Source organism: Papilio xuthus, unplaced genomic scaffold (genome assembly GCF_000836235.2).
Source record: "Papilio xuthus unplaced genomic scaffold, Pxut_1.1 DF827777.1, whole genome shotgun sequence".
Classification (NCBI taxonomy): Eukaryota; Metazoa; Arthropoda; class Insecta; order Lepidoptera; family Papilionidae; genus Papilio; species Papilio xuthus.
In genome coordinates, this window is record NW_013530872.1 from 857,202 (window position 1) to 869,905 (window position 12,704).

General features: G+C 32.5%; 1 protein-coding gene across 1 annotated transcript; it reads left to right on the forward strand.

Moving 5' to 3' along the window:
* Positions 1-4,506: 4,506 nt before the first annotated feature.
* LOC106115549 (uncharacterized) lies at positions 4,507-7,464 on the forward strand. The gene is made up of 7 exons (XM_013308979.1): positions 4,507-4,975; positions 5,405-5,705; positions 5,774-5,870; positions 6,378-6,485; positions 6,801-6,908; positions 6,991-7,050; positions 7,423-7,464. The coding sequence occupies exons 1-7, from the start codon at positions 4,507-4,509 to the stop codon at positions 7,462-7,464; spliced, it is 1,185 nt and encodes a 394-aa protein (XP_013164433.1).
* Positions 7,465-12,704: the final 5,240 nt, after the last annotated feature.

A 12,704-nucleotide genomic window follows, 5' to 3' on the forward strand; every position in this document is an offset into this window, starting at 1 on the left:
CATTGGATTCGTTTGAGTTCCCATTGTACGACGAATAACATTTGTTTCGATGTTTCAAATATAAATTTATGATACGATATTGGTTTTGTTATTGAAATTGTGTACAATTGTGACAAACGGGTCTTTGGAAGGCCGTGTAGTAATGTTGGTAATAAATGTTTACTGCCTTCAAGACTTTCAGCATTTAAATAACAAGAAAAATCAATAAGTTCTCATTATAATAAGAACTAATTATCCAGCATACAATAGCTAATAGTTATTGAACTCCAAAACTCCGTTGCTCACGTTGTTTAGTAAAAAATAAACAATTGAAATTAAATGCAATTACTTCGCAATTCACTACACGTCCTTTCGCGATGATGACAGATGACAGAATGAGTCAATTTACCCCCAACATACCCAATATCTTACTTACTCCTCTGACGCAGTGACCTAAAGTGGATCTTAGCCACCGACACAAGAAATCACCAAAATTACCTATCCTGTGCTGTCTCGCATCAGTCCATTACTTGTAGCTCCCGCAGGTCCAGCTCTACGGCGTACCGCCAGTGGTATCTGGGCCGATGGGTCGGTGGTCAATCAGAGTCCCGAGATACGCCGACTTGACTTTCCGATATTCCCTCATCCTCATAAGGTGGTCCAGTCATCGGAGTCTGTGAGCTTTTGCTTCTCTGTATTCATTACTTTTGTTTTCTAAGACCGAAATACATTTAAACATGTATATCTAATTCTCGAACGTGTATTACAAGTACAATGAAATTGAAAAATGTTTTACTCGACAGGTAAGTAATGATGTAAACGTGTTTTTCAATAACCGGAGTGACAGGTAACGTCTACATGAAACTTGTGTTTTATGAATTATTATGTAATTCCATATACGCGTGTAATGTGTAATAATTTTAAGGAGATAACGAGATATATTTAGTTAAGACTGTGTAATTTAATTCATGAATATATTTACAATTTTACTATTTCGTTCACATATCCATCAAAAGTGATTTAAGCCGTTCTTTGTTGAACATTACTAAATTTATACAAAGAGAGCGTCGGTGGCTCAGGGGTCAAGCACTTGACTTGCAATCTGCAGGTCCTGGGTTCGAATCCCGCCATGTACCAATGTGTCTTTCGATTTCCGATTTACATATGTACATTTATCCGACGTTCTTACGGTGAAGGAAAACATCGTGATGCAACCTGCACATATCTGTGAAGAAATTCAAAGATATGTGTAAAGTCAACCAACCCGCACTTGGCCAGCGTGGTTGACTATGGCCTAATCACCCTCAACTTAGGGTAGGCTCCGAGCCCCTCGGTGGGGACGTATAGTGAGCTGATGATGATGATGATGACTATTTAATGATTCTTAGTGGTGATTAGAATTCCAAAATAAGTTTATTTATCAATCACGCTTTTTGATAGAAATGACTGAATTTAACAGATTTTAAGAAAACCTTGGTTAATTTAAAACAGCGCTATATTTATTTCTTAGAAATTTTATAAAGAATTCTAGATAATTTTAAAGAATTAGTTGTATATCTTATAGTCTTCTCTGTCGTCTGATAAATGATTAATAAACTTAGACAATGTACAGAGAAGACTGAGCTAAAAACTTACTTTAAGTTGAGTAATTCATTGTATTTACAGATTGAAAAGTTCTTTATACTGTATTGAAAGGGATTGTGTCATATAAATATTAATAAGAAAGGTTATAACTACATTTTTATGACGAACGAACTAAAGCTTTATGTTAAGAAGTGACTGGCCAATGCTACTATCTAATTTATTAAAGACAGTATGCTTGAAACATCAGACTAAAGTAAGCAAATGATGTTCCCTATACATGAAATGATTTAAACCTTAGTATCATTTGTATGTACGCGCCAAATAGTGGTCTGTGGTCCCTGCCTACACTCTGGGTTACGGGCGATAGTTCTTGGTACCACATTTGTTATTTTTTTTTATAAGAGAAGGGGGCAAACGAGCGGCGGGAACACCGAGGTGATCAGCGACACCTATGGACATCTGCAACACCAGAGGAACTGCAGATGCGTTGCCGGCCTTATTATTATTATTTTTTTGCATTTAATCGCTTCGTTTTTTAAAATACGAGTTTCATTTCATCTTCTTGCTTCAAATATTCGTCTATCTCATCTATTTTGGGTCAAAGCTTAGACAAATCGATGACAAGTCAAAGTTACGAACTGTTCGGGAACGTATCGCTTTGTGAGTGAAATTCGGACTAGATAAAAGTTGCTTTGATCTTGTACAGTTGCCGGATAGATTAGAAGAAATCGGTAGCTGATTTCAAAAGGAAAGTTTAGTAAATAATGTTCTGGGATATATTATATTTTCATTTATATAAAGTTTGTGATATTAACAATGTTATCTGCTAGCTGTCGCCTGCAACTCTGTCTCAGGGAATTAAAAAAAAACTTAAATAAATCTATTAATTCTTCCAGACTATGTTCCATATCTGTGCTATATAATTCATAACTGATTTTGATACTGGGTATATAAAGAGCAAAATATATAATTTTTAAAAGCTTTTTGGAACTAAAGTTTCGTTGAAGATCTAAATAAAATAACAAATGATAATAAAATAAATTTAACACATAATTAAACAACAAACAATTTGTCTAAATAAAGTTTGGAGGAAATTTTCTTTTCTCTTGCTTCAATAATCTGTAATAAAATCGTTTTTTCAACAAATTTTCCGGGGAAAATATTATTTCTTAGAAAATATCACCTCTGAACTAAGCGAGCTTCGTGGGTAAAAGTGAAATTATATTTTCGCTCGTTCGACCGAAAAGTGTTGAACAATGTCTGGAAATTATTACTTAAACTTTGAAGGTTAAATTAATTCAATTGAAATTACATCTTACTATTATTATAAATGCAAATGTTTAGATGGATGTTTGTTTGAATGTATCTCCAGAACGGCTGATCTTTGGCACACAATTTTATACATAAAACATAGTCTGGAGGAACACACAAGCTACTAATTATGTTTTATTAATACAGCGCGGACGCAGTCGCGGGAGACAGCTAGTTTCTTTATAAATTCGAAAACATATTGTTAAATCAAGTATTAATTTTTACACTTTTTACTATGGATTTCCATTGTTATAATATTTGTCTTACAAATATTATAAATGTGAAAATTTAGATAAATGGATAAATGTTTATTAGAAGGCATTTCCGCCTCGACTCAACGGATCTTGATGAAATTTGGCACAGATATAGAAAATAATCTGGAAGAGTATTTAGCTCGTAAGCTTCGAACGGAGTCGCGGGCAACAGACAGTACCATAATATACTCATCCCTTTCATTCGCATTGAAACAATAGAGATAGAAATACGATTTTATATGGTTGTAAAAGAATCTGAGAGTATAAGCTGAAAGCTTTACATACGTAACAAAGATAATAAAGAAAAGAAGATATAATTGTAGAAAAATAAGTTTCTATTATATGATTTACTAGAAATTAATATCATGACACAACGAGTTTTCGTGATTATATAATTAAACTTAAAATGTACATAAGTAGTGAAATATTTCTCTGACCTGTAATTAGCAGGTAGTTAGTAGTCAGTGAAATTACCCTTTGCAATTATCTTATAAATTAACGAGTAATTATTACAAGTAATTGACTACTGAAGCTAAAATTTGCCAGAGACAAACTCATAAAGATTATTAAATTTTTATTATTATTTTAATTATCCAGCAAATTTTACTAATATTATAAATACGAAAGTTTGGATGGATGTTTATTACGAGGGGTCTCAAGAACACCTGCATGGATATTCCTTTGAAATTTGATAAAGATGTTGATACATACTATGTTTGTTTTTCAATTCCGCGCGGACGGAGTTGCGGGCGTCAACTAGTATTTTTATAGCTGTTAATATTACAAGTACAAGTAATTATTTGTTAACAATTAAAATGGTAATTAAAACAATCATGTCAATTTGAATATAACGAAATTATTTGATAGGGTTAGTGTAATTTTGGAAAAACGACAGGTACGGATTTTAATGTGGAATCTTTTAATCAAAAACCGATTAGATTAAATACATTTCAAAGTTTGTTCGAATTGAGTTCGATCATTAGATTTTATTTGATAAAATAATCTCAGAACTATTTAGTACTATTACAGGTCTGATAAAGACAAAAATCCCAAAAAAAACGTGACTAAAAAGATAAAAATTTACTACTAACAACTATTATTATAATAAAATCTACTTATGAATACTACTACTTAAACCGTTTTATTTAATTTAAAGATAACCATTTTATTGCATAAAATGAAGTCGACTAATAATTATTCTCCTGTGACGTAATTTACTTTTTTAAAAAGGAAAAAAATAATTATAAACCACAATACGACCCTGTAGAATAATCGAAGATGGCATATAAATTAGAATTTTGTCATGAATATTACTTCAGTCTATAAAGACACTACTACTATACGAAAGAAAAGATTTATTTTGTATCAAAGTCCAAAAATGTCCGCAAAGAATTTGACTGCAAGTTTCTTTAAGACTTTAAACGGTTACCTATATTTTTTTGGTGTATCCAACCTATGGCTAGATTCAATGGATCATAAATTGTCAACGATTAATAGAAGGATCAGTAAAGTTATTACAATATGCTTATATATCTTTGTTACTTTAGAAATATTAGCATTTTTCACTCAACCGAATTTAACAGAAAAGCAATCATCAGATAGATTTTTATTCGGTCTTTCTCATCCGATATTAATTAATTATTACACAAGCATCGAATATCATAAAGAGAAGTTACAAAAAATCATACACACGTTAACTGTTGATTTAAAAAATGTTTATAATAATAAAAAAGTTGAACGTCATATGATTCGAAAATCAAAATTGTATTCAGCTGCGTATTTATTCAGTTTTAGTAGTGCTTTAATATCGTATGGGATTGATGGTCTGATGCAAGTGCTGAAGAAAGGTAAATTAATTATTTACCTACCACACTGTAGGTTTCTTAGACCAAAACTCCGCTTAAAACAAAAGATATTTTTTATACGGAGATTTTGGTCTGAGAAAGCAACGAATAGTATGGAATATGTAAAGTCTTTTTGATTGATTCAATAGAAAAAACTGGTACAAAAATACAATTATCATAAAGAGTAAGCTAATGAGTTACACTAAGACACTCCTCATTTATTTAATATATTCTAAAAACTAAATAAATAGGCTTGTTAACTCTATGTGTTTTTGTCGATTTATTTTGGAACAATAGATAAAAATCGATGAGAATGCATGCGTAGAGAATAAAAGAGGCGAGAGTGATGTACTAGGACCTCATCAAATTAAAGGTTGCAATCTGTCTACTTATTCGGGTTACAGGCTTGTTATAGAATCATAATATTTGTAGATGGAACCTTCACTACAGTTATTACTGCTTGGCCTGATGTAGAAGATAGAAGTATATATGCCAATATTGCAAGAGTAATCAGTTACATTCTGTGGTGGATCTTCATGACCCGTATGTCTGCGATATATGTCCTAGTTATCTGCCTAACATCTTGTCTAAGTCATCAGTACAAGAATCTACGGAGCTACTTTTATGATCTTGTTGAAATATTTGATGAACACGATTTAAGTCAAGAGGAAAAGGAGAAAAAGTACGAAGATTCAGTGATGATTGGGATAAAATTACATTCGGATACCTTATGGTAAGTTTAATGAAATTGGCAGAAGTGTGAGATCTTAATGTGAGTTTTTAAGACATATATTCTTTTAGGTGTACCAGACAAAGTGAGACTGCTTGTGGAATAGTTTTCAGTGGTCAGATATTGGTAAACATTTCTGTTCTTTGTCTGCTCATGTTGCAGATGGTGGTAAGTGTTAATATAATTTCAAACCTTACTTTTTGTGGGCAATAGACTATGTGATTGCTAATAAAATTCTGTAGATTGTCAATGGAATACTATCTCTTCGGGAGGAATTTTTCGAATATACTGTTAGGAAGAAAATCCGACACTATGCCGGTGTACTGGCGCAACACTAGTCTTACTAAAATGTCAAAGTTTATGTCCCCACACTAATCATTCTGACACTTGACTTTGTAACGAAAGCGCTCCAAAGGATTCTAATCTTATATATAAAATTCCCTTGTCACAATTTTTGTTTACCGATTCTCATGAAATTTTGTGAGCATATTGAGTTGGTCTGAGAATCGGCCAAGATCTATTTTTAATCCCGCGCGGACGGAGTCGCGGGTGACAGCTAGTAATGTCCAAAATACTTACTATTATGGGATGGTTTTTATGCAAAATATATTTGAATGCATTAATCAGGGACACTGGCTTATCATAATTGTCAATCTTTTAATCTGACATCATCAGAATTCAGAGCGCACGTTGAGCAATGCCCTGGCTACTATCACCACTGGAGTCACCATGCTTATCAGCACTGGATTCTTTATGTGGAGTGCTGGTGACGTCACTGTTGAGGTATACCTATGAACTTCATAGAATCATTATTTTACATATAGAATCATGTCTAGACCTTAAATCATCATCAGCTCACTAAACGTCCCCACCGAGGGGCTCGGAGCCTAACCTAAGTTTGGGGTGACTAGGCCATAGTCAACCACGCTGGCCAAGTGTGGGTTGCTTGACTTCACACATATCTTAAACCTTAAATGATAGAACAAAATACAGGTAGTTAAATTCTTGACATATTGGCTGTAGTTCCTTAGCCTAGAGTATCTTTAGAAGTTGTTCGTGTTATTTCATGAAATTATGATTTGACTTTTTTATTTGTAGGCATCTCTACTCAGCACTGCCATGTATAGTTCTGGTTGGGAGAACTGTCAGAAAGATTGTTCAGTTCGAATCAGGCGTTTGTTAGTTATTGCGATGGCACAAAGTCAGGTATAAACTATTTACGAGTTACTATTGTTAATGAATTTGATTCTTTTTTATTGATAATTATATTAAGATTTATTATTTACAGCGTCAAGTGACACTGCGCAGTTTTGGTATAATTGAGTTATCGTACCAGTCTTATGTTTCTGTAAGTTTTTTTTATTATCTTTTAACTTAACAATTGCTATTTATTTTGTAACTGCTACTTTAGTAGAATCGCACATTTTATAGAATAAAAATATAATACTAGCTGTCGCACGCGACTCCGTCCGCGTGGATATATAAAAAAAACTTAATTTATAGATAAGTTAAATGAAAAGCAGCTCTTCACGGCACAAATTCGAAAAAAAAAATGAATAAAAAGTATCCTATGTCCGTCTCCTGGCTCTAAGCTACCTCCTTGCTAATTTTCAACCATATCGTTAAAGTCGTTCTTGAGTTACAAATAGTATAATTAACACGACTTTCTTTTATATATATACATTTGTTTGTTTCAATACTAATTTAATATTTCTTTCAGATTGTGAAATCTTCATATTCAGTGTTTTCAATATTATATTAGTCATGACTATAGATTAACTCATGATTGTCTAAATTCAATAAAATATTACTAAAAAGAAAAAAACTGTTTTTTTCTAATTCCTCTTAGGATACTCAAGTAAACGATAAATCTGTTCCTAGATTCGTACTTACTCGTGTAAGCCTTGAATTAAGTATAAGCTTAAACGATATAATGTTCTATTTATAAGAAAATTCAATCAATTTCATAATAAGGGTCTTTTATGGAAGCTGTCACGCGCCGATACTTTCGTAAACGACGTCCTTCCCGCGACAACGGCCAGGGATCATGCCCCAATCGAGACTTAGTCTCACATAATTGGCTCAGTCGACTGTGAAAATATTAAAGCAAAATACATATTAAAGGCACCATCTAGCGTAATCTTACTTATTATTAATATTATAAATGCAAATGTTTAGATGGATGGATGGATGGTTGATAGGTTGAAGGTATCTCTAGAACTGTTGAACGGATCTCGATGAAATTTGGCATAGATGTAGAACATTGTCTGGAAGATAAAGATATAAATTAGGTTTGTTTTCTTTATCTCGCGCGGACGGAGTCGTGGGGGATAGCTATCGTTATCGTAGTTTTCGCGTACTTTATTCAAATGCAATATATTTTTAGGATTACACAAACATCGGATTTAATTTAAGTAATGAGCATATTCGATTGCTATAATAAATTTTATTACCCTATCTCCTTGGCACGCTAACTGGCCATTACGAAAACTTTAATGAATAAAGTTGAGATAAAGCGAGGTCCCTTGTGTATCCAGTACAGTCATTATTACATTTAATGAACGCACTTTCGAATGCTTAGATAAGGTAAAGTCTTTTATCTCATCTAGATTATAAGAAACATTTTTTTATAAGAAAGAGGCAAAGGCCCAATTAGCTTACGGCCAGTAAATCTTATGACCAACTATTCAAACTTTCGTGAGACATTATAATAAACTTATATTAAAACGGCTAAACACTCACGTATGTCCGTCCGCCACCGGACGAATATACGTGAGTGTTTAGCCGTTTTTATATACATTGATTTCTTATGACTAGAAGCAAAACCATTCGATAAAAAAAAATGAAATCGGAGCACCAAGGGCGGAGTTATGCGGAGTCAAGGTACGCGTCCATTGATCCGCGCCGAACGCACCGCACGCACAGATTAAAGGGATTTGCTTTGTATTTTGATGAGGACGGCACGGATGGTGTACGAAGCGCTAAGTTAACAATACAAAGCAGACTAAATCCGTTGCGAGCCGTGTTGTGCGGTGTGCGGACGAATGGACCATTTAGGGCGCAATTTCATGAATTAAAACCGGATGGAAGACCATACATGTCTGAAATTAGTCTGTATATACAACGTACTACGCGACATTTTAACTAATAAAAATCCGAGAAGAAATACGAAATAAATTACTCTTAACAAAATCGAGACGTGTTTATATAACTAGTCACAATAAATAATAAATTGAAAACATACATAGTTATACATATACTATCGAAAATTGACAAATTACGATCTTTAGATGTAAATAAATATTACAAAAACCTCACTGGATGCGCTCAGACTCTCTAAAATGCAAAACGCATATGTATTTTAAAGTCAATACAGTCATAGCTTCAAACGAAACAGTTGAATATTCATACAAACGGAACAAACAGAATTGTAGCTTCTCAATATCGGGTACTGTATTGTGCAGCTTTGAAACAAACGACTATTTTGAAATTGAAATTGGATGCATAAAACTACGCCCAATAGAAATGTAACAGTTGATAAAGGTTATACTCACGGATAATATTTTAAATTGTATGTACGATAATTGGCCACAATAATTAATGATGTGTCCGTCAACGGAAAACATTGCTACATCCAATAGCATGTACGAGATAATTGAATCTGAATTTAGTTCTTCAGGTCTAGGCAACAACAATTATGACGAGATATGACAGAAAAGCGCTATATAGCGTTATTCTAATTTTAAAATCTTTTTATTAGAACTTATCCCGTAGTGGAGAAGAGGGCGTCCACAGAACTTAGCTATGATTCATTTACAACATTCGTTTTAGATATTAGCTAGATGTCTGTTCTGTTCAATACAAGATACTTTCAATGTTTAAAAAACCAATTTTATTTACTTTATCATATACATAATATAATTAAGAATTTAAATTTAATGTCTGAATAACTATGAAAATTAGCATTCCGTATTGAGACCGAACAATTAAAACGCCCAAATAAATGTTTGTAAATAAAATGCGAAATATAAACCCTCTGGTAACCCAAACAAACTCCTGATAAAGGATTCAACGAGTGTTTGAATTTGGAACTTTCGAATGCATATTTACGAAACAATGAATACCGAATTTATAAACACTAGCTGTAGCCCGCGACTCCCACCGTGTGGAATAAAAATTAATGAGTAGCCTATTTGATCCAGGCTATGTTCAACATCTGTGCATAATTTAATCAAGATCCGTTGAGTCGTTACGGAGATCCCTTCAAACAAACATCCTTTTATCCATTCAAACATTCACATTTATAATATTAGTAAGATTAATAAAGAACACAAAAATGAAAAAGACCATAAATATTTTCGCTGTTTTCAAGTTCCAAGTAAAAATTGATAATAGAAAAGTATTCTTCGTGCCCTACAAGTGGAATAACATTGAAAACATTCTTACAAGAGGTCTTTGAGTTGCCTCAAGCGACATTTTTATTCTTGTGGTGTAAAAATCAATGACAATTTAGGAAAAGTTTTTAAAAGCTTTCATTTTCCGTACTGCCCTGTAGTAACATAAAATAAAAAATTTCCTTGTTCCCAGTCTCTATAAATATTATACATTTATAATAGAAAAAACCTATGTTTTTATAATACAATATCATCTTGTAATTAAAAATAAGTTTTGACAGACAGACAAACGAACCAACAAAGTGATATAAGGGTTACAATTTACCTTTCGAGGTACGGAACACTTAAAATAATCGTTACCCGTTCAATATTAGTGCTTTTTACCAAATAGTAATAAAATATTGCACGTTATCCTTAAGGATTGAAAGGAAATTAATAGTTTTATACTCAGTTGAGATAATAGTCACTAGGCTTGTAGCCTTAAGCCTTAGATAACTTAACGCAATAATTTAAGACTGAACGTTAAGATATCTCAAGTAACAGGGTGTCCCATTTCATTCATTCGATAAAGGATAATCGTATTTTCAATTGTCTTACTCGTATTGTAAATATTCAAATGTATGGATGGATGTTTGTTTTAAATTATCTCCAAAATCGCTAAACCGATCTCGTTGACATATGTAAATGTAGAACATAATCTGGAAGAACACGTAGGCTACTAATTAAGTTTTTTAGTTCTACACGAATGAAGTCGCGGGAATATGCTAGTAATACAAATCACATGCAAACACGTTTAATATTTATGAAATATCTTGCTGCAAGATTCTTGCAGTATTGGAGCTTGGAAGCGCTAGTTTGTTCTCTGCTTTGAAACTTGTTTGTAGTTGGAAGTGGATTTATTGTTTAGCTAATACTTATTTCGCTTCGTTTAATATATTTCTATTTCAATCTCAAATACAGTTTTATAACTATTTTGTTAACACTATTTAATAAACTCTTATTGTGGCAAGATTTATTTTTTGTAGAAAAGCAAAAAAACTAAAATTAAAAAAAAAATAGTTAAAAATTGTTTTATAGTGATCGTATATATTCATAAAGTTGTATGTATGGTATAATATACAAAATGAACATCAGTATATTTTTTTTATTAACATTTTTTTTGTATAGTTAATTGCTATGAGCTGTAATTTTTTTTCTTTAGTTGTATGTTTAGTTTTTTCTCTTGATAAACTTCTGGTGGTTGTAAACGAGCTGAAAGTCACCTCTGTACGGACGCAACGTTCATTTTATTTATATAAAAGTATAAGAGTAACCTTTGAAATTATTCCCTTTTCTTATATTTTACTACAATTACTACGATAGTATTGAAGTAGGTATTATATTTTCTTGTATCTAGAAATGTTAAGCTTAAAATAGAAACACTCTGATCACGAAATCTGTTCGCGTCATCAAGTTGTTTATAGCACATTTGCCTGATGAACGACTAACAAACGTCTTGTACTGCTTCTTCCTTATTCAGCTTAATGTTAGTAGTTCAGTTGACTTGCAAATTAGAGTGAAGCAAGTTACAGCCAGTTTACTCAAGCAAGGCTTTTCTCTAAATGTATATTAACAACTTTGATTCAATTACAGTGTATCTATTTATACATTTAATGAATATTTTGTATTATAATTCTTAATAACTAGCTGTCTACGACTCCGTCTCCGCATTATGAAAACATAAAATTATTCAAACTTTCGTGTGACATTATAATAAACTTATAAAAAACTAAACACTCACGTATATTCGTCCGATGGCGGCACCGACTAGTTTCGCTCACTGAGCGACGGGCCGCGAAATAATACCAGCCTCATTTACCCGGAGGAATATACGTGAGTGTTTAGCCGTTTTTATATAAGTTTAATGAAAACAATTAGTAGTTTATGTGTTCTTTAAGGCTATGTTCTGTAGCCTTTTTGGAGACACCTACTAACAAACATCCATCCATCCAAACATTCGCATTTATAATATTAGTAAGAAGTAAGATGGCTATGACGATCTCTTACTGTTGTTTGTCTGCAAATCTGTCCGCACGGAATAAAAAAGAATGTAGCCTCTGTGTTTTTCCAGACTATGTTCTACATCTATGCTAAATTTCATCGAGATCCGTTCAGCAGTTCCGGAGATGTCTTCAAACAAACATTTAACTATCCATCTAAACTTTCGCATTTAACATTAGTAAGACATTCTAATTATGTTAATAAAGTTATCCTCAGTAGTAACTATATCTTTGTCACACAACAAAGGGATGTCAAAATGTCGTCTTGTCAACCGTCTAAAGCACACACCAAAATGATGGGATATTAAATTAAATTTGAAAACTTAACGACTATTTCGTGTTTAATCTATCATCTCTGGTTAAACCACTTTAAATATGTTCAAGTTGAACTTGAAAAGTTAAGATACATATGTATAGCCTAACCAAGAATATTAAAATCCTGACCTGACATTTTCCTTCTTTTTTCCATCAGTTTTTAATGTGCGTAAAACGAATTAGTTATCTTCTGTCTATAAAGTTAATATAATTGGAGTGTCTGTATGTAATATCGAAGAAATATTAAATATATC